This window comes from Agelaius tricolor, unplaced genomic scaffold, assembly GCF_023055355.1.
Source record: "Agelaius tricolor isolate 1412-34295 unplaced genomic scaffold, bAgeTri1.0.p SCAF_12, whole genome shotgun sequence".
In the NCBI taxonomy this organism is placed as follows: Eukaryota; Metazoa; Chordata; class Aves; order Passeriformes; family Icteridae; genus Agelaius; species Agelaius tricolor.
The window spans coordinates 11,649,649-11,677,063 of NW_027269272.1; the positions used below are offsets into that span (position 1 = coordinate 11,649,649).

Here is a 27,415-nt window from a genome sequence, read left to right on the forward strand (position 1 = left end):
CGCTGCGCGGGACGGGCCGGGCCGGCACTGCGCGGGGGCAGCGCCCCCCCGCGGGCGGCGGCGGCCGGGCCGGGCCGGGCCGGGGGCGGGAGGGGAGGCCCCGGGGCCAGGGGGAGGCCACCCGCGGCGGGAAGGGCCGCGGTGGTGGGAACGGAGCGGGAACGGAGCCGCCTCGGAGCGCCCGGGCACGGGCACGGACTCGTCCTACGTGTCCGAGCGTGGCGCTGCCGAGGCCGCGCGGGCTGTTCGTGCGGTGGGAGAGGGCATGGGAAGCGTAAAGCGGGGAGTGAGGGAATTAAGGTCGGGATGCCAATAGTGGGGAAGATCCCCGCTCTGAAGGAATGCTTCGTCGCGGCCCATCAGAGGTCTGTTAACACTGACATACTCTTAGGCTACATTCCATCACCCCACCCCAGCCCCCCCCAGCTGTCGAATTAAAAGAGGAAAACGCAAAAAAACATTTAAAATAATGGTCTTCTATAGCAACAGAGAAGGAAGAATATGAGCAGCGAGAGTCCAAAGAAAAGGTCTCTCAATGCAGTTGAAGAAGTAACGTGTAGCTCTGTAGAGTGAGCGCTAAGCTACACGCTCCTGCGAGCTATTGGAAGTCATTAGACATCATTAACATCATTAGACACCGTGAACACGGCCCTGCATGCCCAAGGTTGCAGGGAGGCTGCAGCGCCCTGATCCAGGCAGACCTGCTGCCGACATAGGACTGGTGAAATGATTCCATAAAAAACTGGGCAGTCGCCGTAGCAGTGATGGTTGGACAGTAAGTTTCCAGGTAAGCAAGGGTCAGAGCTGGGGCGATGCGTGTGTAGAGGGGGGATGTACTTGTTTGGGGGTTTATGTTTGTTGGTGATGCCTGCCTCCATTTCAGCTCTAGAACAAAACCTGCATCCTTAAGGAGACTTGAGATATAGGTGAATGTTCCTCAGCTGGAGAAGCCAGCTGGAAACAAAACAGAGACTTCAGAGTACCTTTACAGAGTGAGGTGAAACTGAACATAGGGAAGATACGGAATGAACATGTTTCTGTAGTGTCCTGTTGGTTAGTATCAGATTATACTAACTCTTTAAAAACCCAGTAGAAATTCACGGAGTAAGAAAACAGGGAGAATTCTTACTACAGTTCATCTTTTATCTTGATGGTTTTGATTTTGCCTGGGTGCTAGCAACTGCCTCTAATGCTTTGGAGTTTTTTTGTTATGCCGCTAGCTTGTCTTTCAAATTTAGCTGACTGAAGTGGAATAGAATAATCTCATATGTAATGGGGTACACTCGCCTGACAATGGGTTTCAAAAGATAAGCAGAAGTGAAAAGAATATTCCTAGATTGTAATTGTTCTCTGTGGTAGTAAAAAATTTGTATTTGGTATTCATGGGCCAGTAAAACTTACTCTGAACTCTTTGTTGACTTCAGAGTAATGTTAATATAAAAATTAACAGGAGCTTCTACTCTCAGCTCTGTCCATGTAGAGCTGGCTTCTCTATAATTAGCAGTGTCATCTATGAATGTAGTCAAATTTGTGTTTGGATGCATCAATCTCTGATCTTGACATTAACTTTTAATACTACTTATTTTCATTTGTGACTGCTGTTGTGGAGTGCTGTTCTGTTGATGTCAGAAAAGGTACTGTTATAATTTAATAAACCTACTGATCGTTACACTTAAGTTTCAGATGAATATTTAAATCTGATTTTTCCAAGTGATTCCAACAACTTTTAAGGACAGGTTAAGTCTATTACTGTTTTTGCAGAAAATCTGCAAATAGTACTGTAACCCCCAATCAAAACTTCTGCTGTCCTGAACCCAAAGTTATTCATAGGTGTACCAAAGACCATTAGGTAATGCTACAAAGGTACTGTTGAGATTCCTAAGAAATTATTTATGTCTGGATTGAGAGTAAAAAGTATGAAATTAACATACAGATTTATGGGGAAAAGGGATTAGTTGACTGGGGAGTTTTGTTGCCCTTTAATAGGCCAAATGCTATTTATATATGTTTTACGAAAAATTTACAAATAAAACTAAATTTTCTTCTGTAACTCTATAATAAAAATCATACTGAAGAGTAGTTACATTCTGAATGGACCTTTCAGTGTTTTAATGAAAAATATTTAATACTAACACGTCTGAAAAGTTTGATTTCGATGTATATTGGTTCTTGGTAGTGCTCCCTTGGAAAGTGAAGAGCAGGTTTTCATTTTACAGGATGAACTGCAAATGGAATGTAGAAAAATTCCTAAAATATTTCATTTATATTTGTGTGCTAAGTAGGGCATTTTGATTTTATAGCATTTCAGACAGGTTTTTTCAAATGCAAGAAGCAAGATTGGTGAAATAGAAGGCAGTAGAGAATCATTACAGATATGAATAAATGGTTTGAGATATGTGTAGTTTGAGATGAAGAAGGAAAAAGTGTTGGCTCTGAAGACTGATTTGCTCTGGAGTTTTTATGTGTAACTTTCCAATGAGCTTACGGTTTTGCACATAGAAAGAAAGAATTAAATGACCAAATAGCAAATGATCATTTCTACAATGTTGACAGAAGGAATCTAGTTTAGTATTTTACTGAGCATACAAAATTGTCCAGGACTGCAAAAGCTGTCAGTCTATGTACATGGCAAGTAGAAATTTAAAATACTCAGTTTTGTCCTTAGGAAGATAAATTTTAAGATAATTAGTTGAATAACAAGACTTGTACTAAACCCACTTAGGTTTGTATGCCTCTCAGCATGGCATTAGCAGCCTGATACACTTAGCAGTCAGTCTGTCAGATGATGTGTCTTTGAACTAAAACCAGCTGTCTCCAATAAAGAAACAGAAAAAACACAGGCAAGTTCCTGTGGGGCAGTTCACTGGGAGGTAGAGTTGACATCATTTATTTCCTATACTCAGGAAATAACCCTATCAATAGCTCCTGTTGTGAAATGTTTTTGATGGCTGATAGTTGGTTTCTAATACCACATCACATGAGCAAGTCAGATGTAATCTCAGACACTGTCAATGAGAAAAAGGAATCAATTATGGAATAGTGGCTGCTTGCTGGAAGAAAAGAATTGTCAGTATGCTTTCTGTAGACTCCATATGCCAGAAACTATCTACAGTTACATCTGAATTTTCAGATACCCAGCCAAAGCACATAACTGTATCTAACCACTGTGAATTTCAGGTTGCCATTCCAAATGAGTAAATATCACTTAGTGTAAGCCAAATTAGTGTCATAAACAAACCCATTATAAACTATGATTTTAACATTTCAAGGCACAAAACATTGCATCTAGATTTACAGCTGCTGAGAGTGATCAAATAATCAAAATAATATTCATGTATGTTTCTGTCACCATTATATTGACAAATTTGTTTCTTGACATCCATGGCATATCATGGGAAACATCAGAGGTATTTTTTGTGAATCACAGTTTTGTTCTGAATTCTGTGCATTGAAAATTCTCAGCCATCAAAGTCTATTAGAAATTTTTTATTAATTGCAAAGACAACACCTTTCCTGATAGAAGCAGTGGCCATGCTGCAAGGTAAAAATTTTACTTCCAAGCTTCATCTGTAATGTACCAAATTACAGTCTGGTTCATGGTATGTTTGGTTTGTCTTCACGGTAAAGTTGTTGCTGCTTTTTGTGTAATTTGATTTGCAGGGACGTAGTTTGTGGATTTGTGATAAAAGTGTTCTGAGTGTAATTAGATGAGTTAGAGCAAGAGTGTGTATGACTTGTATTACTTAACTTTGTGATAAAGGGCCTATTTTCCAGAACAGATTACTTCCCAGTGTGATAAATGGATATGTTTCGTGCTAATTAAATTGTAACTATATCAATATTTTAGAAAATAATTGTTATAAAATAATAAAGGAAAAGTATATGTGATTAGTGTTACAAAGCAGATGGGCCCCTTTGCAAATGGTACACGTGAAAAACAGGATACAGGATGTAATACTGAGATAAGCAAGATCCCAAAACAGAATCGGCCTTGGGATGAACAAAGTTGGGATGATTCCAGAAAACAGAATCAGCCTTGCGATGAGCAAAGTTGGGATGATTCCAGGTATGGAATCTAAGTAGTGGTTTTATCTGTGAAATAATATGGCTTATTTGGAGCATAATGCTTACTTACATGACACAAAGCTTAGTGTGCATGTACAACCTGTAAGGTTATTCAGAGGACAGTGAGGAAGATGGTGAGCCTTCCTCTGAAAAGACCACCAAAAAGCCAGGAGACCCCCTAGCAGCCAGTGGAGCATGTGCTCTGCAGTATGGTGATGTAGATTTCAGGAATCAAAAGTAGGAGGAGATTTCTGGGAAATATTAATGAATATGTATTAGCATACAGTAGATAAGTGTAGTTTGGATTCCTTTGTTTTGTATGTGAGGCAGGGTGAGGAGCCCTCCCCGTACCCTGGTCAGTTTTGCTTATGCTTGTATAAACCTTAGTCATACTTAATTAATCGCTGCCAAATTTTTTTTGCATATGCTTGATTATATTTAATGTACTTGATTGTATTCATTTATATAAAATTGCTGTTCAATTAAAATTGCTGCTAAATTCAATTTTGTTGATTATTAAATTAGACATATAGAACTTCATTCATAACACCAGTATTTTGGGTGAATGAGCCAATGTGTTCTAAATGGCCATTGCTGTTTGCTTAGTGAATATGGGTTAAACCTTTATTTTGCCATTTGGATCAAACCTGTCTTATATATTGGCATTCTTAACATAAAGTATTTGAGGGTAAAAGTCATAGTAAAATTTTTAAAGCTGAACATTACAGTTTGGAGCAGCAGATGGAGTATTTAGAAGGTAAATCCTGACTTACAGTGTTGTAATATTTTAGCCTGTCTTACAGAATTTCTGTCAGTAATATTCTTTAAGGTGCATTTAATTTCCACAAGTTTAAAGAAAAGGGTCTTTAAGAAGTGTGATTTTTTTTTACTGTAGGATTGGTAAGTTCCACTAGCACAACTATTTCTTCATGACTTGAAGTCAGAAAGGGACAGTAGTAGTTCAAAAGACTACTCCAGACCTGGGGAAAAAAGGAATAAACCTCATTATGTGGTACAGATCTGAATTTGAGAAAAAACATCTGGTGAAAACCAATTTTCACCAGATACAAAATTCAGTTGGCAAAAATTGTCAAAATTCAAATTCAACTGGCAAATTAATCCATTTTTTTTCTAGAATACTTTTCATTCATATTTTGCATATTTTTTCTCAATGGAATGAAGCAGTATATTCATATAGTAACAGCCTGGCTAATTGAAACAGTTTTTTTCAGCATTAAACCTAATTATTATATATTAGCAGTTATTTAATGGTATTTATTACTGCAATTAAATCTTACTATTTGAAAGAAACTAAGAACATACTATCTAATTATAAAATGTGAACACTAAGTATGAACTATAACTGAAGAAAAGAACTCTCTTATTTTCTACTTGTCATTCCATTATTTTCTACTTGTTTTACAGAAAAGTTCTGAGTATTTTCAGTCAATTTAAAGTAGTGTAAATTATTGAGGGAATTTAATCACTATTCAAAAAAAAATCTCTTCACATAAACAGTATTATAGGTACTTCACTGTTGTCTACCAAATTGTGTTCCTTCATTTGCTTTCCCTGAAACTGAGCCTCTCTTGCTGTGATTTAAATATGAGTTTAGTAAGGAGGTCAGATGCAGCTGTGCTGTGAAGTTGGTGTCTGACAAACAGCCCAGAATCAAAGTCCTCCTCTGCACAGAGCCTTGGCAACACAGCCTTCCCCGTCGGCTGTGCCAGGTGCCCCTGTGGCATGCTGGGGAATTCCATCCAGGCTGCAGGGAGTCCTTCGGGGTGACCCTGAGCAGCTGCACCCGCTGGCATAGCAAAAGGCATCGGTGATTCTCAGTGAAAGGCTCTGGATGGACACCAAGCTCAAGCCAGGGGGGAGTGAGAGGGATGCTCTGCCTCCTGCTGAGGAGCTACTGGTGCTCCTGCCTCCTTGATCTGGACAGACATTTCCTGCAGTAATGTTGGCACCAGAGAATGTATGGCTTAAACCTGAAATATTATGACAAAATTTTACTCATTCTTAAACTTTAAAAGTTAATAAACTAAAAAATATATAAAAATAATATAGACTATAAACTTAATGTGTAACTGAAATGGATGAAAAATGCCTTCTAATTTACTTTTTTTTCTCTTGTAGATGACAGTCATGTCCCATTCAAAGGACCTCAAGGACGACTTCCACAGTGACACTGTACTGTCCATTTTAAATGAACAGCGCATTCGGGGTATTTTATGTGATGTCACCATAATTGTGGAAGACACCAAATTTAAAGCCCATAGTAATGTGCTGGCAGCTTCAAGCCTTTATTTTAAAAACATTTTTTGGAGTCGTACTATCTGTATTTCAGGTCATGTACTGGAGTTAGATGATCTCAAAGCTGAAGTGTTTACAGAGATACTGAATTACATCTACAGTTCCACAGTAGTTGTTAAGAGGCAGGAAACTGTAACGGACCTTGCAGCTGCAGGGAAAAAACTGGGAATATCATTTCTAGAAGATCTTACAGATGTAAACTTTTCAAGTTCCCCCTGTCCCTATTCATATTGTGTTAATGAAAAAGGGACCGTCAAAGAGGAAAAACATGAAAAGCGACATGAAGATTCTGCTGTGACAAATGGACCACGAATTACAAATGCATTCTCAATTTTTGAAACAGAAAACAATTTGTTTTCTCCCCTTGATTTGAGAGCCAGCTTTAAAAAGGTATCTGACACAATACAAGCTCCCAGCATCGGCCTCGACAGAAGCGATGTGTGCAAAGATGCTGAGCCAGCCAGTACCTTGGCTGAACACTCCTATGCAGTTTCTTCTGGGGGAGATACTTCACAAGGAGCACCTTTTACTGACAAGGACAGCAGCCCTTCATACCAGGTGGGTGAGGACCGCTATGAAAATCACCAAGCCACCCCAGTCATTCAGCAGGGAAAACAAGCAGGTAGTACTCCTAAGTCAGCCTTTAAGCCCCAGGGTACTGGTTTGGCTGTAGCCAAAGTACCAGCCTCCACTCTAAGTGCTGCAGAAGCCCAGCATGAAGCAGTTGGTGATCAGACAATTACTTCCTTTCCAAAACCTCAGAATAAAACAGGAGATTTACATGTATCCAGAGAAGAGGGAAACACTTCTGCTAATGTCTCTGCATCTGGGGCGACAGTCACTCCACCTGTTTACAGTTGTAACTATTGTGCAAAATCATTCAATGACCGGGTGTTACTCACTGCTCACCTTCAGCTCCACTCAGAGCATCAGGAAACTTTCATATGCAAATACTGCAGCAAACAATTTGCAAATTTAAATATACTGGAAAGTCATGAACAAGTCTGCATGAGATCAAGTAACTTACCAGCTCACAATGGAAATGAACAAAATTTTGCAGATAACTGTACTGCTACAGAGGGACGGAATGGAAGCTCCTGTGCGAACACAGAGCCTCCTTTGTCTGAAAACAGCATCACTGATTGTTCTAATGCAAACTGCACTTTACCAGAAACAGATCATTTAGTTAAAGTCGTTGATGGGCAGATATTATACACTTGCGTTGTTTGCAAGCGTAGTTACGTCACCCTGTCCAGCCTTCGCAGACATGCAAATGTGCATTCCTGGAGGAGAACGTACCCTTGTCACTACTGCAATAAAGTCTTTGCGTTAGCCGAGTACCGCACCCGACACGAGATCTGGCACACCGGAGAGAGGCGCTACCAGTGCATTTTCTGTCTGGAGACCTTCATGACTTACTACATACTGAAAAATCACCAGAAGTCTTTCCATGCAATTGACCATCGCCTGTCAGTAAATAAAAAGACAGCCAATGGGGGATTAAAACCAAATATGTACCCATACAAACTGTATCGACTCTTACCTATGAAATGCAGGCGACTGCCTTATAAATCCTATCGAAATTCATCCTATGAAAATGTTCCAACGAGTACCCAGGCTAATGAAACTGCTTCTACTAACTGTTTCATTCCCAGCTCTATTAGCTCTGAGCTACCACCGCTGAATTTCCAACGTAGTATAATATCAAACAACAGAACTCTGGCCTTGGATACATCTTCAGGTAATAATGCAGCATCTTCCACAAATACTCAGAATTCTTTCTCTGGAGGAGTAGGTATCTTAAATTCTGACCTGCAGAGGGACTTTTTCCCAGCTGAAAAAAGAGTTTCCACTGCTGCGAATGACTCAAGTTCACAGGAGTGTGATTCCTCAGTTGTGTCTTTAGGTAATGTGAATGAAAATTCAACCTCTGTCATTAGTTACAGCAGTTCTGCACCCTCTGTTATAATGCACAGTAGCAGAGTTTCTTCAGTAATAATGCACAGTAAAACAGTCACTTCCATAGAAAACAGTAAGACAGAATCTTCAAATAACCCACCCAGTCAGTCAGTCAGTGATGACTGTAAGTATGGGTCGGATAATTATGGGAAGTGCATTACAAAATCAAAAACTATTAAGGATAAAAAGAAAACACTGCTGTACAACAGAGCAGAAGTAACTGAGGATACACAGCACATGACAGGATCTGAAGGTTCATGTAGCAAAACTACAAATACTATCCAAGAGTCCAGTAAAACTGAAACATACATTGCAAAGCCTGCCTTACCTGGAACGTCTGCTGACAGCAATGTCGCACCTCTTTGTCAGATAACAGTAAAAATCGGTAATGAAGCCATTGTAAAAAGACATATATTAGGATCTAAGCTGTTTTGTAAAAGGGGCCGAAAATCCAAACACGAGTCCAAACAGGACAATCTCACTGAAGAACCAGAAATGGAGGTAAAAGAAAAAAGCCCGTCTAGACTCTACAGCTCAGAATGCCTGGAACTGACAGAAATGTGTGATGATGTTAGTGACCAGGACTCCAGTGATAAACCCTGGAGACCTTATTACAACTATAAACCAAAAAAGAAATCCAAACAGCTAAGAAAAATGAAAAAAACCAAGTGGAGGAAAAAGCACGGAAGCAAGAGCACTGGTATGGAAAGCCACAACACGTGCAGTCGAGAGTATGCGCTCAGGAATGCTCCTGAGGAAAAGGTGGTCAGCCAGGAGGATAACACAGAAATGCCTAATCTTCACTGTGAGCTCTGTGAAAGAGACCAGTCTTCCACAGCAGAAGGTCAAGAACATGTACACTGGCATGTAGCTGCTTCAAAGCCTTACATTTGTGAGTTATGCCAAAAACAATTTCAAAGTCCATCCACTTTAAAAATGCATATGAGGTGTCACACTGGGGAAAAGCCCTACACTTGCAAAACCTGTGGTAAGTGTTTCTCAGTTCCTGGTAATCTACAGAAACACGAACGTATTCACCTGGGTGTCAAAGATTTTGTCTGCCAATACTGTAATAAGGCATTCACTTTAAATGAAACACTCAAAATACATGAAAGAATTCATACTGGAGAAAAACGCTACCACTGTCAGTTTTGCTTTCAGAGTTTCTTGTATCTTTCTACCAAAAGGAACCATGAGCAAAGGCACGTACGTGAACATAATGGAAAAGGATACGCTTGCTTTCAGTGCCCCAAAATTTGCAAGACTGCAGCTGCTCTGGGAATGCACCAGAAGAAACATCTATTCAAAAGTCCAGGCACACAAGATAGAAAAGAACAGTTTTGCAACGAAAGCACTAAACTTTTGGAAAATCCGCATTTCCTTGGCTCAGAAGGAAGCAAAGTGAAAAATACACAAAATGTAACTACAGAAGTTATACTCTGAGTGACAATTGTGCAAAAGAGAAGAAAAATATATATTGGAGAAGATAAAGATGTATTGAATGGGGAAACGTATCAGTAAGGTCAAATTTCTTCATCTAAATGTGTGTCAATATATGCAAAGAAAAAATAACACAGAAAAACTAGTATTTGCAATAATACAAATTTAATTTGCAACACCCAAAATACTTTTGCCACAACAGACTCTAGCATAGAGAGAAAGAAAAATGGCCAACTCAAACCCTTCTATTTAATATTACAAGAAAGTCGTCACTGAACTATTTTACAGTCCTGGTTTTGAATCAGAATTGTTTGAAGCAAAAGTAATGAGTAGGTTCATGGTGTATTCTGTAGAAGGAATTTCTGCTGCAGAAACCATACATTGCATTTCTTTTTTTTTTTTTTTACAAAAGTAATGTCTTTATAAAGGAACTAATTGTAATCTTGTGTATTCTAAAGTGAAGGTGGGAGGGGTTTCATGGGCTTGGGTGTGCCGAAGTACATTTGAGTTCTGCCATGCTTTTCTGTAATTCAGCCTTTACAAAACATATTCAGGAGTTTAAACTACTCTTTTCCTTTCCATATTCGGTTTTGTAGTTACCATAATAACTGTTAAGTCTAAGTGGAGGTGTGAGAAGTATTCCCAATTTATATATCTCTGAGACATTTAATAAAAGTTCAGTGGAACTTGCTATAGCCAGTCTTCCAAGCTGCATAAATCCCCATGTCAGTGGCCTGGAGAACTCTTCAGGTGCATTGGTCTAAAGAAAATTGTTCTTACGAAACAGAAATCCTGTGTAGAAATGTCCACCTCCTGGTGGGTGTGCAACTCTTGTCTTTTAGAAATACAATTCTTCTCAACAGAAGGACATGTAGACAGTTTCCCTTCTCATCCTGGAATAATGCCTGGACACAAACAATAGAGCAACTCCCCGTAAATACTTTGAGAGGAGTAGGTAAATAAGACTCTTGCTTCCATAGATATCCCTGAGGCTGTCCCTGTGTATAAACAAGTATAGGGCCAGTTTGTGGGGTTCCCTGTCATCTCCATGCCTTAAATGCAACATTTAACCTTCAGATGTCCCTTCTCAGTGATGCCACCAACCCTTCCAGCCGTGTCCCGTGGCCACAGCAGAGAGGGGCCGGGAGCGGGCTGCTGGAGGAAGGAGTGTCAGCCTTCCTGCCTCCCTCAGCCTGCCACTCCACAGGCTGTGGGGAGCCTGCAGCTGCACAGGTCACTAAGAACTGGGAGAATGGGCTTCTGAAAGACAGCACCAAAATGTTCCAGTTAATACTGTTTTGTGGAAGTGTGATTCATTTTAACTGAGATGCTTCAAAAAGTCTAAGCAGGTGTATGTCTGCAAGTTGCATTTTATATGCTAGGGCTCTGTTGTACCGTATCTGCATTTCTGGTAGTCATGTTCATCCCTGTGAAGTGTTAAAAAATTAGGTCATGACAAGGGTTAGTGATTCTTGACTTCATTCTCTGTGATGGTTCACAATTTGTTACTTAACTTTGTCTTCTTGAATATTTTAAAAGAAACTATAGCTTGGGTACAATAAAACTACAGTTGAAATGGTAATACAGTATTGATTGAAGTAATAATACAGTCCACTTACTTATTCTGTCACTGGTGAATGCTATGAACCCTTTGAGAAATTTTGGTTTCATGGCAGCTTTGGTTCCATTTAAATAAGGATAATAGAATAATAAACACAGGAAAGTGTAAAGATGTTTCAAAGAAAGTACACAAAGATATCTTCTGAGTGGACTTGTATGGTGATAAATATAGACCAAAGCAAATAAGGTAGAATATTTATAAATACAAAGATAATTTTACACATATTTTATATAACTGTATAGTTCATAAGAAAAATAATGTTAGCTTGTGTTAGGTTTGGGGGGGTTTGTATATTTTGATAAAAACACAACAACTTTGTAACTCTGTATATTCTCTACAGTTTATAGCAAAGCAGTTTATAGATGGCAATGTCATGTTTATAGTTCAATTGTGGCACTTTTACTACAAGTAACATGTTGCAGTAATGAATCAAGTATTAATGACCAAATTAGAATTAAAGTAAGTGTAAGAGAACTTAAATGCTATACGTTGTCAAAGACTGTAATTTGCTACATAATCACATCTGTATTTTTGTTTAGAAGAAATTATTAAATGCAGATGTTAAGGATTGATAAAGAGTCTAATTTTATTTTTAGAAAGAGTGATTATAACTCTGTTTTTGCTTAATTAAAATAACATATTCCTATTTTTCTGTAAGTCTGTCAATTTTTTTAATTGTTTTAATGCTTATATAATCTATATGATGCACAGATACGTATCTTCTAATAGTTATTTCAGTGGAAGATTAAGCAACACAGTTACCAAGTAGTCCCTTCATTAAGGTCAGAACACTGAATTGAGAACCTGCCAGAGCTCAAGGGAAGTGATGCTATCTCCTGGCATCATACAGGGTGAATGCAATACAGAACAGAATCTACCTGCTCAGTGTTTCAGAGGGCTGGAAACACAGGTGGACTTTGTTTAATACTTTGCAACATCTTAAACGTGTTCGTGAGGACCTGAAACTTGAAAAATTCTTTCAATTCTGCTAGTAACCTTGTAGTATAGATTGTGTATTTTACACACTCTACTTTTTTTGGGCTTCTGTCAAGAAATATAGCTCAAAATGCAAATAACTAATTGCATAAGAAAATATGGAGATACATACAAAATAGAAGACCATGCATATTCAAAGTACTTCCCCCTTCAGCTAGGTGTCACTCGTCTGTAACCTGCATTAAAAAGCAAACTTAAGCTAAATTATGCAGGTCATTTTGGGATGGTTGTCAGGAGAGATATATAACTAAAAAAAAAAGTTAGAAGTTTGCTAATTGTAATAAGCTCTTTTTCTCTCTCTATTTGAAATGCTAATTAAAAAGACAAGTGGAACATCATGAAATTTGTTCATCTAAACAAAATGTTTGTCAGTCCTCATTTATGATACACCCAAAGTTAGAACAAATGTAGTAAATGATATTGCTGTCTTCTGTGGAATGAGATTGCATGCAAGAAGAAGCATTTTGAAGTTAGCCACTGTGCACTGTCATTACTATTATTCATTCTAAACTTTCTTAACACTGCAGCTATCGCTGACAGTTCAGCACCTTCGCTGTGAGGTTCTCTCACAAGAAGCAAAGATCCCCCATGGTACATCCCCATTGTTAAATGAAGAAATCTTTCCTGTAAGTTTGCAACTCAGCACAGCAATGTTTATTTTAACCATGTCCTTAGCTAGGCAGACCTACCTGTCATACAGATACTCCTAAAATGTAACTTTAAAGGAGGCCAAAAATTAATATTATGCAGTTGAAACAGTATTCTGAATATTATTATGTATTATAATATATTATAGACTAAAGCAAAACTTTTATTAAAATAAAACTGTGTCAGGAATCAGACAGTGGCAAAACTTGAATTGATAATGCAGGTCAGTGCTCTAAAGGAAGCTGGTGCTAAGTTAAAACAGTAAACCCCAACTGTAGTCATAACATTTGAGAGAATATGGAGGCAGTAGAGTCACTCTACCTCCCAAAGTGTGGCAGTGCACAGTTCAAGCACACATCTCCATTCACAGGGTGCTGCCCTGCTGCTTTTCCAGATCAAAGCTCTGACTCTGCCCAGGTGAGCCTCAGTTCACCAGCCACCAGCCAGACAGGGCAGCCAGCCTAGACAGCCAACTGTAGATAATCAAATCCTCAATTTCTACTGTAGAGGAACCTCTCATTTCCAAAAGGTTAAAATTCAGCTTATGCAAACTCATGTCTTTGTCAGGTTTAGGTTTTGCATTCACACAAATCCACCTGTTACTGGTGTGATGAAGCAGTTCATTTCCCACCACTACCCTTGAAATGCTTGCCTTGAAATACACATCTGTCCTTCCCCAGCCACAATGTAGAGTGTAGGGATGAGGAAGGAATGTCACCACAGCTGAAGAAGCAGTGGGGGAGAAGTTGGATGCAGGAAAAGCCATCAAGAAATGACATTATATGGCTCCATACCACGTCATAGTGACAACAGCAATATTTGTGAGGAAAAATAAAAAATGGCCAGAGCACCACAGCAGGGGACTTCAGTAGAGACAATGACAGATGCTGGCCTTTAACAGCAGGACAGACTGAAGAAGGCCTTTCTGTGTAGAGTGAAGAACCCATGTCCTATACTGCTTCCTGAAACAGCTTTAGCCAACTGAACCACCTGTGTTTTAGGACATGTCAGTCACGAAAGGCTTTCACCAGACTCTGTTTACACTCAGATGTACCCTCAGTTTGACCCAGAGTGACACCGAAGCGGACATGTCACCTGCGGCCGATGGCTGGGTGGATTGTGAGGGCCCAAGGTAGACACCCAGCACCAATGCAGGACTGGGGTAAAGTCTGGGTGTAAGCCAGATCCCAGAGTTTCACATTAGGATTGGCGTCTTCAAGAATCCATGGTAGAAAATATGATCCAAAGGCCCTTTAGTTCTTGAGGAAGGAGAGCTGCTGCTGCCTGCAAACACCTCTGGGCGCTGTGTGACTCCTGAGGGAAGCTTTGCCTGCGGCATACCACAGACATCTGCCCCTGGGGCAGTGCTGGCAGCCGAGCCATTTCCTACTTGTTTCATGGCATTCCTCACACGGCCGACAGCTGAACGTGAACAGTGACAGCAGAGGCGGTCCAATGGAGCCCGTGCCGTGCTTTGCATAGGGACAGGCGTTTGGCACACCACAGGCCAAAATGGCCGGACCTGACACTCGTTCCATTTGATGTGACCACCTGCCATTTAATGTGACCAATCTCGGCATAGAGAACACAGCGTTCAACGTGCCGGGCTGGCGAGCCCTCTGCCCTGGTGGGAGGCACAGAACCACAGAACCGATTAGGCTGGAAAAGACCTCTGAGATCATCGAGTCCAACCTATGACCCAACACCACCTCGTCAACCAGACCCTGGCCCTGAGTGCCACATCCAGTCTTTTTTAAAATACCTCCAGGGACGGTAACTACATCACCTCCCTCAGCAGCCCATTCCACTGTCTAATCACCCTTTCTGTGAAGAATTTCATCCTAATGTCTAACATAAAGCTCCCCTGGTGCAGCTTAAGGCTATGTCCTGTCTTCCTGACTGTAGAGCAGGGGAAGGCACGGTCAGGGCCAGCCCCGGACCTGGCCGAGCCCCCCAGCGCAGCCCCAGGCCGGCGGAGCGGTCAGGGTGGCGGACCCCGGGCGCAGCCCCATCACAGCGCAGCGGGAAAAGCCGCCCTAGCGCAGGCGCCGCGCCCCCGCCCGCCCGGGCCGGTGATGCCCGCGGGCAGCGGGGGCGGGGCCGGGCCGCTCCTTCCCTCCCTCTCTCCTTCCCTCGCTTCCCCCGCGGCGCTGCACTGCGCAGGCGGCGGCGGCGGCGCTGGCGCGATGGCGGCGGGAGACGGCAGCGACGAGGTGCGGGTGCTGCAGAACCTGCGGGGGAAGATCTGTAAGTGCGGCGCTGCGGTGGGGCCGAGCGCCCGGGGCCGCTGCGCTCAGGTGTCGCTCCCGACCCGGCCCCGCTGCTGCCGCTCCCTCCCCGCGGCCAGACGGGCGGGCACTGGCGCGGCGGCCCTGGAGGCGGCGGGGCGGGGGCGGGAGCGGGAGGGCGCGGAGGGGCCGCGGCCGCCGCGGGCCGGGTGCGGGTCGGGCCGCGCTGCGGCGGCCCCGCGGAGGGGCTTTGTGGCGGCAGCGGCGGCACGTGCGGGCCGGGCCGGGGTCTGCGCGCCCCGGGGCGGGATGGGGGGTGAGCGGATGGATGGACGGATGGATACATGGACGCGGCGGGGCCGGGGGAGGCCCGGAGTGCCAGGGAAGCATCCGTGGCTCCGAGGGATCCCTGGAGTCAGCGGGCGAACAGAAATGCCCCCTCCCGCCGGGACCTCGGGCATCAGAATCTGTTTGTCAGGCTGAAATTGCGAAATTAGCGATGTGCAGGAAGTTGGTGGTGAAGGGCTGTTCTGGAAGCGGTCACCAGCCCTCCCGTGCCTCTGTGCAGCGTGTGTGCGAGAGGGAGGAGGCGGAGAGAGGGGCCGGTGGCCTTATTTTGGTGGCTGGGAAGTAGCCTCGGTAACGTGGGAAGCCGTCAGCCGGGCCGGGAGGAGGGCTCGGGGAGGCGCACAGATAGTGCGGGGCGGCTGGGGAGCACTTCAAAGCGAGCGGGAGAAACAGGATGTGCGGCGGCTTCCTGAGGGTACCGAGTACATTCATTGCGCTCGGACGCGGCCCGCTTGTTTCCTTTCTCACGCAGCCGATGGACTTTTTTGAGAATGAAGCGAAACAAATTGACTCGGGCACGGCGCTGAGGCTGAGAACCGGTTGTGAAAACATGTTGAAGGATTAGGTTTGGTGGAGGAGTGGAGTCGTGTTTACTTAAATATCGTCATGCAGCCTAGATGTATTTGCTGTGTCTTCAGTAAATAGAAGACTGGGTCATGAAAACAGGAGATGGACTGGAGTGGAGCTGAGGTGCTCTCAGTCTGAGGTGTGAGCAATGGGACGTGGTTAGGTAGGCAAGGCTGAACACACACTGAGATCTGCTGCTGTTAGCAATTAGCACAGAAATAATACAGGCCAGCTAGCCTTTAAAAAAGCATACTGTTAGTTTTGGGGTTAACACATGAATTCATAGAATCATAGGGTTATTAAATGGTTTGGTTTGGAAAGAATCTTAAATATGGTCTCATTCCAGTGCTGTGGCCATGGGCAGGGGCACCTTCTGCTACTCCATCTCAGAGCTCCATCCAGACTGGCCTTGAACACTTCCAGGGATGAGGCATCCACAGCTTGCCTGAGCAACCTGTGCTACTGCCTCACCACCCTCAGAGTAAAGAATTTCTTCCATATATTTAGCCTAAGTTTCCTTTTTTTCACTTTGTTCCAATGGGAACAATGGGAACTCCTCATTCTGTCACTGCAGTTCCTGATGAAGAGTCTCTCTCTGGCTTCCCCCATGAGATATTGCAAGGCTGCTGTGAGGTCTTCACACAACCTTCTCCAGGCTGAGCAGCCCCACCTTTCTTAATCTGTCTTCAGTAATCTCTAGCAACCAAGGTTTTATGTATTCCCTAGGAAGCAGGTCATAGTACTCCCTGGGAAGAAGGACTCTGACCTGCTTCCTAGGAGTACATAAGAACTTGGTTGCTAAAGATTATTGAAGCTGGCTTATTTTTTGATATTATTCTACTTCCTGTCTTTATCGTAAGGTTTTGTTAACACTGGACTACACAACATTCAGTGAGTTTTACATTTTGGGATATTGATGAAAGTTTTCCACTAGACATTAAAAAACAAGGCAAAATGTCTTGAGACTTATGTTGAAACCAGACTTTATTGTCCCATTTATGTGTTATGGATTGAGCCTGTGGTTGTATCGTAACTTTGAATGTTCAGTTAACTGACAAAAGTGTCAGTAAACAGAGGACTGTGACCGTCTTCCTGGGGAATATATGAAAAGTTCATTGCTGAAGATGGACCTGTAAGAACCCCTTTGAAAAATGAGTGGAAGTAACAGGTGCAATAAAAGACATGTCTTGGAACAGTGTGAAAATCACTTTGTAAACCTACTTACTTCTTCTAAGAAAACAAAAACTGTTTAAAAACTCAATGAGTTAAATATACTGTGGAAGTTTGGGAACCCTCTGATGCCTGGATGCTCTTTTGGCTTTTTCACATCACAAATACTGTGTTATTTTCACTTCTTACTAGTATTTTAATACTGTGTTTTGTAGGAGAAAACCCTCTGAATGAAGAATAATAAACAAATGTAATAATGTAATCCTCCTTGATCTGGAGGGATTAACAATAGCAGACCTCACTTTGGAAAGCTGATGTTCATAGTCTGAAGGAATTCCTTATAGCATGTTTCTTACAAGGAGAAACATTTCTGGTGCCCAAGCTTTGCTGGCAATTAAAATTTGACACTTGCTAATTTTATGTGTGTTGCATGAGAGAGCATGTTAGTTTTAATGAGGTAATGTCAGTTCTGTGCAATTCTGCATGTATAGAAAACACCATCTGCAGAAAGTTGTTATTTATACTGTGTTTTGCAACGCACAAATTGGTGGCAAAATCTAAATTTAGCCATGTTATACAAATCATTACACCAGATTTAGAATTGAGACATGTTCTTAAAGGTGGCTTAAGCAGCCATTGCATACCTAGCAGTGAAGAATCTGAGTAAGGACATGTTTGCAGTCCCTGGTACCCTGTTTCTGTGGGCTGTCAGTGTTTGCAACCAGTCTTCTGCCTCCAGTTTTCAAGTGAGGTGAACTGGTCTTGCCTGTTTAAGACCCTGTAATAATTTTGGAAAGTGCAGTATTACTCTTAAGGAGGTTTTCACCAAAATTCCAGTAAATATTGTCTCTTCCTTTTGGCAGTGCTTTTGTATTGATGGCTCTATTTTATGTGCCATAGTAATGACAAAAATGCTTTACAAAGGTATGTGGTGTCAAGTAGCTTTAGGCATATCTTGTAGTGTAGTGTTTCAGGCTGTGGCTTCTGTTTTCATTTTATGCCATACGGAAGTACAGTAAGTGATTTTAGTTGCCTTGATTTTTGGAGTGCTTGCTGAAACCTGCATTAGTGAAGCACTTGGAAAAATGTCCCTGTTGTCTCCTAGAGCTCATTTGACAAAATTCAGGATGCACTCTTTTCAAACTTGCACCGTGTTTTTAACAGTGTGTGGTTATCTTGGATTATGCTGCACTTCTAGAGTGGAATTTATTGTTGCTATATAATATGTTTAATCCTGTGAAGCAAATACTCCAGAGTTTGTGTGCATAAATGTTCTTTGGCAGGGACCCAGAACAAAGAAATTTAGAAGATGGACACTAATTTAACACTTTTACTTGACAGAGGATATTACATATATGTACAGAAAATGTAAACATTCAAGCAGATATCTGATGTTGTTAATACTTGATTTTTATGCAACCATTATAGCCTTAGGTTTCTCAGAAAAAGGAAGATGCAGTGTAATCGAAGACTTGAGCCTTTTTTTGTTTTTTTTTTAAGGAAATAAGCTTCTTGGAAGAGTTGGGTCACTGTATGGGTGAAATGTCTCCCACAGTCACAGATATTAAAAGGTGCTATAAACAATGTGAAATCTCATGCTCTGTATTTTACCTAACAAGTGCTCTGAGGTTATTTTTAACTCAAGATTGAGGATCCTCTTCCTCCCAAAAGTTTGTCTGTTCTTTAAAGCCAGACACTTGGGCTACAAAATAAAGGTTTTTAACTGATTAGAAAATCAGATCACAGAGTATTCTGAGTTGAAAGATACCCTACCTACAAATCCTCAATTTCTGCTCTTAAGTGAATGGCTCCTATGGGGATTGAACCCACAGCCTTGGTGTCATTAGCACCATGCTCTAACCAACTGAAATCAAAACTTGTGTTTTGTGTATTCCTCTGGGTGGGAAGTTTCTTTCAAAACTGAAAAACTACACTATAGTATACAGACAAATAGTGAATTATTCATAAATATTTAATTTCTACTCATTTTAAGAAAATATGAAAGTGTAATAACTGTAACTTCCTTTCAAAGTCTACTGTGCCTTTACAGTGATGATTAAATAATGTTGTATTTTAAATATTTTATGGGAAAATAGGACCGTGCCAAGTATTAACTAAAAAATAAAGCTGTTCTCAGGAACAGCTGACACATCCAATTCATGTTTCTTAATTACAAACTTCTGGTACAGGAGCTCTCCAGGGATTACATCCAGACTGATGAATTGATTTTTATGTGTCATATGTTTTATTAAATTAGCTCCTTAAAAAAAGTTAAGGTAGTGGTAATCTGATGCTTTCCTTGATTCTCCTGCAATATCTCACTTAAGGGTAACTTGGTGTTTAGCCATTTTTTGGAGTCTAAAGCCATTAAAACCAGGTTTTGTTCACGTCTCTCAATATTTCAACATGAAGCGTGGTGTTTAAAAATAATGTGTATACTTCCTCCTCTCCTGCACCCAAGCTGATGAAAAGCTTGTTGATGCTTCTAAGAGCACAGGTTTTAACTGTGGAAGTTCCTTAAGTGTCTGTTCATGCTTTCCATCAGTGTACATATCCCTGACCTGGAAAATGCCATGATTGAAGTTCAGTCTGTGTTCCTGTTAAACTGTCACATTCTCTGCTCAGAGACAGAGCAGCCCTTCTAGTGCTGGGCATTACTGACTTAACCTCCAAGACTGTAATAGGTTAACCTAAATTGACCATCTAACACAAAAAGAGTGTGGAGGAGAGAGAAAGCAGAACTTTGATTTCACATCTTACCAGCATAAAGAATAAAGCTTACTCACTGTGCTTCATATCTGCATTTTTAAAAAATAAACATGCATGACATTTCAAATCTAGTTTCAAACTGTGCTTTCTGAAAGGTCTTATGCTATTCAGACATAAAACTCAATCCTTAGATGTACTTTTCATCTTATTTTTAATATCTTATATAAATAGATAATGTTTAGATAAAGTTGATTCCACGTGTCATCAGGAAAGGTATTTCCAGCAGCAGGCAAGGATGTGAGAGGTGCTAATGCAATTCTGGTTGCCTGTGATTTGGACACCCAAGTGGAAAAGGGGCAGATCACCTGCTCTGTTTAGCAGTCTCTCATGGGAGAGAGTGCCAGAAAAGCTTGTAATTTCTTTTAGCAAAATAAAAGGTGGAAAGTGTCTGTTTGTTGTCTTCAGACATTCAAAGGGGGAGGAGACATCTGGGCAGAAAGTCTCTGTTTAATCTAGAGAATGGTGTTGCTATAAATTAACACAGATGTCTGTAGCATTTGGATTTTGGAAGAGCAACTTCAACGGGTTTTAGCTGGGAGTGTTTAGAGGGAACCATTTCCTAACAGATCTGTCTTATGTCCAGCATGTAATTGCACTGACCTAGATTCAATACCCAGCAAATCTTTGTATTCTTGTGCTGCCAATCTTTCCTTCTTATTAGAAACTTCCTTTTATTCTTTTCCATGTTACGTTGAATTAGGAGGTGATTATTTCCCCCTTTGACTCGGGAGGAAAAAGTGAACAGTACTCATGAGGAATATATTTTCAAAGGCTCAGCCAATTCACAATCTGCTGTTCATCATGGAAAATGAAATAAAGATTTGATGAGCAAGTTCTTATTAATCAGCTTCCTTTAGCCAAAGTATTTGCAGAGAAAATAGCAAGTGAACAATAGCTCAGGCAGATCATGCCTTGGTGTAATGACCTAATGCCATATGACCTCAGGCTGTGAGTGTCTTGGATTTAACAAGTTGTGCAGGGTCAAGCCAGAGATGAGCCCTTTCAAGGGAAAGTGCAGGTGCTGCTAGAAGTGCTGTTCATGAGTCAGAGTGTGTCTCTTCCTGTCGACTCCCATTCCATGGGAAGCTGGATGTAGCAACTTCTCTGCCCTCCTGAAGCTCATGAATTGAAAATGAATATCAAAATGCATGCTGAATGGAAAAGTAAATTTTTTGAACACACTAAAGCTGTTACATTCTTGTACCTAATATTTTGTAATTTTTTCCCCTGCAATATTTACAGTAATTTTTTTTATTTACAGATGACGCCAAACACTTAGTGCCCAACAAAATGAGAGACTTTTTCTGTACCATAAACTTGGACCAAGAAGAAGTTTTTCGTACACAGGTAGTTGAAAAGTCTTTAAGGTAAGCTCAATTTTTAAATGGAAACGATAAGCAAGACTGCCCAATACCAGTGTGTATGGCTTTTGCTTGTACTGCTTTAAAATGAGAACTGACTTGTGGCAGCTACTCAGATGTTACAGCAATGTGTAAATCATGAGAGTGTTGCAAGAAGTCAAAATTGAGTCTTGTGAGCTTTTAAATGAAATATGCGAGAATATATTTCACAATTACTCTATTCTGTTCCAGTGGGCAGCATAACATTCTTTTTCTTGCTAGGTTGTTTTCTAGGGAAAGAAATCTACTTGATACATGCTCCCCATGTTATTTCCTTCTTCTGACAAGCAGTTGAGGTGTATTGGTGGAATTCTGCTCTTACTGTGTATCTGGTAAAACCTGTTTCTAGAAGGAAGGAACTGGAACTTTGCCGTGTATGAGTTTTCTGTGCTGTGGGGTGTCCCCTGAACTGGCCTTGTTCTCTCCTGCAATTCTTGTTCTGGGAACTGTAACAGGATCCACACAGAATTCCTTGCTTTGCTTCCCTGGGCTGTAGATTCTGCTACTGATTTAGAGCCTTAAAAGAATCAAACAAAAAGTCAGGATGGCACAGCTGCAGCATAAGGGCTTTCATGTCTCACAGCTCTGAAGTTCACAGAGGGCCCAAAAAAGCATCACTGCAGCTTCATTGTTGAGAATATCTGAGTGACAGTTTCAGTTATGTGGAGGTGACATTAAGCCTTCCTTTTAAAACCCAGACAGTCTGTTCAAACTCCTGAAAGTTTTCTTAATTCCTTTTTCCAGTGGTTTTGTTTTTAGTGTTCATTCTTTGAGCTCTCTCTCCAAATGTTTACAGGTGAGGAACAGCTCAGATGACAAACTTGAATAGGGAATTTAATTTTTTCAGGACATCATTTCAGAGCCTCCTTATGCTTCTGCATGAAAAGCAAATGTCACATATGTACAGTCAGGAACAAATATTTTGCTTATATTCGTAATCCTGTAGCTGCTGTAGTTAGATCCATAAAATTTTCCGAATTTAACAGGCTGCAATTGATTACCAAAACAAAATCAACTGAGTAATCCTTCAGAGGAAAATGTTGAAGAGACTGTATTGACAAAGGAGAAACTTAACATTTCCCCTTCAAATAGACAACAGTTTCATGAGCAAAAGACCCCAACCCATCTCTGGAAGACTTTGCTTTCTGATTTTGGTGTTAATAATGGAAATCCTAGAAGTTACTCCTATGCTTAGAAACAAGATCTGTTACATTTGAAGTATACACAGACATTTTTATTATGTTCTATTTAAAAATTATTAAAGTTATGTACTTTCATCACCAAAGAAAGAAGTATTAGTTGCATAATAAAATATTTGATAAAGTACAACACCATAGATCCATCAAAAATATTTTAATAGTATTGAAGTTCTAACTGAAATTTGATTGCAATGTCATTAATACTTGAGAGAGGAAATGAAGTAAAAAATCTCACTCTAACAAAACAGTTGGGGAGAGAGGAGTCTCAAATACAGAACTTCTCAGGTGATGACAGCTTTGTATTAGAAGTTAGAACCTGGTGTTTAGAATTGCTCTTTTCCCTTCTGTCTCCACTGACTTCATAGGTGACTCCTTCATCCTCTGAATTAGGGGAGGGTTCCCTACAAACCAGTGAAATGTAATAAAATAACTCATCCTCTATTACCAGCAGCCAGAGTTGGGTGCCTGTACTTGATTGTTGCTGTGTATGCAGTTAGGAAGGTTGACTCTCATTCCAGAAACTTAATGACAACATTTATTTCTTATTGCTGTGTTAAACTAGAAACCCTACTAACCTAGAGGTACTGGGACAGGAGATGAAAGCTTCAATCTCTTATTAACCTGAAAACTTTAGGAATTGCTTTTCAGTGAGGTGTAGTACAGTATCATTTTAGTCATAGATGCAACTTTGAATTTCACATTATTTGCTTGCTTTTTCTTACACACATAATTCCCAGTCTGTTTTTGTCACTGTATTATGGGTTGCAAATTTATACAATTGTTAATCTAAATTTTAGTCCTGTGAATATCAACTAATTAAATGTCTGTGGAAGTAATTATCACTAGAATTAAAATTAGTTTTGACTACTGTGATTGAAAACTATTAAGAAGTGTATCTTTTAAATGTGCAAATAGGTTTGGCCTTTCACCAGCACTGGGAGAGTTGTTGGAGTGCAGATGTAAAACAAACTTTCCAAAGTTAAAAAAACATGAAATAATACTGAAGTGAAAGAGGGATATTTTGGCTAATGACTTAAGAAATATTTCCTGACATGGTGTGGGATTTCTGTGGGCTCTGAAGAAAGAATTTTTTTTTTTTTTCCCTTGGAAAGTTGAAAGAATATCTGTGAGCCTCCTCAGATGTCTGTGGTCAAATATGAGGAAGGGGTATTGTGGTAGGTGTGTGTCTTTTTTTTTTTTTTTTTTAATTTAAACTAAGCTCAGTTTCTTTTTTTCCCAACTTAACTTTGTGGTAGTGCAAGGTTATGGCAGAAATGAATTTCCTAGTTTATGTAACCATTGCTTTTATTAACTGGCAGGCTGGGGCATTGATCAGTGTCCTCACAGAACTGCCAGGTTACTGCAGCAAGGAAGGGAAGAGCAGAGGAGTGTGTTACCCAGTGAAATTTAATCTTCTGCACTGCTGTAATCCAGTTCTTCCTGTATGGCAGTCTGGTCATCCTTTGAATTAGTGCTATCTTCTAATTTTGTATCCATCACAGTCTTTAAAGTTCTTGCATCAAAGTCACAAATGAAAGTACTAAACTGACTGAATCCCTGAGGAACAGGATGAGTGAGTTCTCCATTTTAATTATTCTTCATTGGTGTAAACTGTTGTACCCTGCCAACCTATTCTGTACCTGCATAAGAATTTCTTTACCAATACATTGTATTCTTTACCTTAAATTTTCTCTGCCTTGTACTTTGCTTATGAATCAACAACTGATAACCTCTGTTAATTTAGATAATGAAAAATGTATGAACATGAGTAAAAGAATGTATTACCTTCTATTTGTGCTCCTATTTTTGGCTTGTTCTTTCTTGCTGAATCTGAGACTTAATGTAGTGTTGAGGTCAAAGTAATAATAATAATAATAATAATAATAATAGAGTTAATGGCTGTTCATCCTTTGGGGGCTGGGGGATATGGGCAGCTGCAAAGTTTGCTCTCTTAGGTGCAAGATAAAGGTGCTAAATAGATTTTTGGAGGTCTCTGCTTATAGTCTCCATCCCAGCCTAATTATAATTGGAAGCATAGAGTACCATAGGTCCTTCCAGAGTAGGTATTAAACCCTTGGCACTTGTTGGTGTGCACTGGAGTCTGCTGTTCCCTCAGGATATCTGTCTGATGCTGAGCTGGAGCAGTTTCCCCTGACACCAGTGCCAGCTCATTCCCCCACTGTTCACTCTTTGTGCTGCAGCGTCTCTTTGTTTGTACTGCTGCAACTTTATTTGTATAGCTGCGAGGAGGAAGCAGACCATGGACTTGACCTAAGTTTAAAATAAGCCTTTGTTTCATCTTGGTTTTGGTCTGACTTATTGTGTCAATACAATTAAAATGAGCAGTGATGGTAATAAGGAAGCTGAGGCTCTTTAGGGCTGCACTGCTGCTAAAGGTAATGCTCGTGAGTTTAAACCTTCAGTCATGGTGCTGACAAGAAGAACCCAGCCCTTGGAATCAAAGCAGAGTTTGTTGGCTTTGAAATTCTAAAAAAAAGAGGGGAGCTGGAAAACCGCAGCTGAATTTTTCAACTGAGAATTCTTAAATTATTTCTCAGTGTAGTCCAAAGGCTAATACTGATTTGTCTGCTTTGAAGCCTGTGGTAAAAGGTCTGTGTTTTAACAAAACGAACATTTTTACTTGTGGAATTCCTTATAATGAATTCCTGCCCTTAAAGTTCTTGTTTCTAAAAATCTATTCGAGACATTAGAAATACTCAATTCTTTTATCTGTGTTCTTTCCCACTTTTCAGGTTAGTTATCAGCTCTTTTTAATTTATTTAATAAGCCATTGTCCTTAGGCATGGGGTGGTCTTTTTCCATGATTATTTTGGAGGGAAAAGAGTAGGGATGGTGGCCTGTTCTTCCTGGTATCCTTTGGGTAGGTAATAACATGAACTGCTTGTTCCAATCATAAGGATATTTGTCATATTTTTATTAGTTTAAGAAAGTACTATAGCAATAGGGTCAGAATGATACTTTGCTGGGAAACAAAAAAACCCTAACACTTGGTATGACTGATATCACAGTACTTTTCTGCATAAAAGTAGTTTCATGAACATCTTTCCCTGGTGATATTAATACATTGTAACTGGAACTATTTTAAAAGCCCAGTTCTAGAATAGCAGGGTTTTTCTGTGGATCTGCTTGACTTTCGGAATTCATCACTTGCAGTAACACAAACAACATTGTGGTTTTGTTCAGTCTTGAAATACAATTTTCTGACTGCTGGCTCTGATTACATCAATAAGTACTCCTTAACTTTAATGAGGGTACTAGTTCTGGGAGTGAAGATAACAACACATTGTATGAAATAGGTATTTTTTATATATATATATATATAGCATAGAGGAACCCAGAGTCTTTTTCTGTAGAGGGCTGTGCATATGGCAGTTAAATAGGGTGAACTGCAAACATGATATTGGACTGCTTTAGATGGAGAAATGTGGGGATCGCTTTGGTGTGAGGAGATCTTGTGTTTTTGAGATTAATGCTTCTCTTTTTCACTGTTCTATCTTACAGTTTCTAGTGATAACTTCTTACAGGTCTGAATCTTAGAGCAGCAGTTTTGACATGGAAGTCAGAGCTAAACAAATGTCAGTTACTTAAGTAATCAATAAGTTTAAAATATATTAAGATTAAATGTAGTTTAATTATGTACTGAATATCAAAATGAAACAAAACTTGTGCATGTCTCAGGAAGTCTAGAGAACCAGCTAGAAAAATTTCAAGACGGAAAAATAGAATTGAAATTGCAGAGGAGACACCATTCTCTGTGTGCTCTGATTCTTACCTTTGATTAAACAAACAGAAGACATTGCCATGTTATTGTGTGCTCTTGTATTGAAATGGTTTTGGGCACCTTTGATGACAGCTCAGTCTAGTGCTGAGGGCCATGGGCTGGGACAGCAGTAAAATGCTTTTTTTTTGATGTTCATGTTCTATATAAATCACATAAAGAGTTTCTCTATTTTAACTTCAAATCTTTCTTTTCAGTCCTTATTTTGGAGAGGAGTTTTACTTTGAGATTCCAAGAACATTCCAGTGGTTGTCCTTCTACATTTATGATAAAAGTGTTTTACAAAAGGACCTGCGTATAGGTAAGTGTCTGTGAGGTGCTGTCTGCATCTTGCAGAGCACTTGGTTATTTTCAGTAGCGTTATCTGTAGGATTAAGGATACAATTATTGGTGAAGCATCTTTCAAAACTGTGTATAGTGCACTTAAGTGTTCCTTTAAAGTTCAAAAATTAGGATTTTGTTTCCTTGATTCATTCTATTATACTAAAATATGTTTTGTTTTTCAGGCTAGTAGGACATTTTATAGTCTTATTGTGGTCTGAATACATTTTAAAAAATTCTTTATTCTCCACTTTTACTTCATTGGAATATGTGTGAATAATTGTCAGTATTTACAGATCTTTAAAGAATAAATTGTGGAATCATTCCATAATAATTACAATTGTGGAATAATTCTTAAAATCATTTATAGATAATTTTTTTCCTTGTCAGTGCAACCTGTAACTTAGTGACTTACAAAGCGTTTGGCAGGAACTTGTGTAGCTTAAGTGAAAAATGACAGGAGGCAGATTTCTGTTTCTTTCACCACTGCATAATGATTTTGTTGCAGCTGCTTTTTGGATACAGTTGCTACAAAACTCTAATAGTCTGCTGTGGAACCAGCCTTTGCT

At 40.2% G+C, this 27,415-nt stretch overlaps 2 protein-coding genes across 13 annotated transcripts in view; both read left to right on the top strand.

The window, feature by feature from the left end:
- ZBTB38 (zinc finger and BTB domain containing 38) overlaps nt 1-12,047 on the top strand; it is a 49,466-nt gene extending 37,419 nt beyond the window's left edge. For 9 of the 10 annotated variants that reach the window (XM_071437597.1, XM_071437596.1, XM_071437600.1 and 6 more), the window contains one exon: nt 6,205-12,047. In XM_071437597.1, coding sequence (XP_071293698.1) covers nt 6,205-9,783 — 3,579 coding nt within the window. In that variant the 3' untranslated portion in view covers nt 9,784-12,047. Of the gene's footprint in view, nt 1-601; nt 788-6,204 lie in introns of those variants that run through there. The other variant, XM_071437604.1, reaches the window with a different exon arrangement.
- Nucleotides 12,048-15,170: 3,123 nt separating this feature from the next.
- Nucleotides 15,171-27,415, top strand: part of RASA2 (RAS p21 protein activator 2) — a 45,487-nt gene continuing 33,242 nt past the window's right edge. Inside the window, exons 1-3 of one of the 3 annotated variants that reach the window (XM_071437606.1) lie at nt 15,171-15,292; nt 21,389-21,494; nt 26,723-26,826. In XM_071437606.1, coding sequence (XP_071293707.1) covers nt 15,232-15,292; nt 21,389-21,494; nt 26,723-26,826 — 271 coding nt within the window. In that variant the 5' untranslated portion in view covers nt 15,171-15,231. Of the gene's footprint in view, nt 15,293-15,929; nt 16,670-21,388; nt 21,495-26,722; nt 26,827-27,415 lie in introns of those variants that run through there. The other 2 variants (XM_071437609.1, XM_071437607.1) reach the window with 2 other exon arrangements.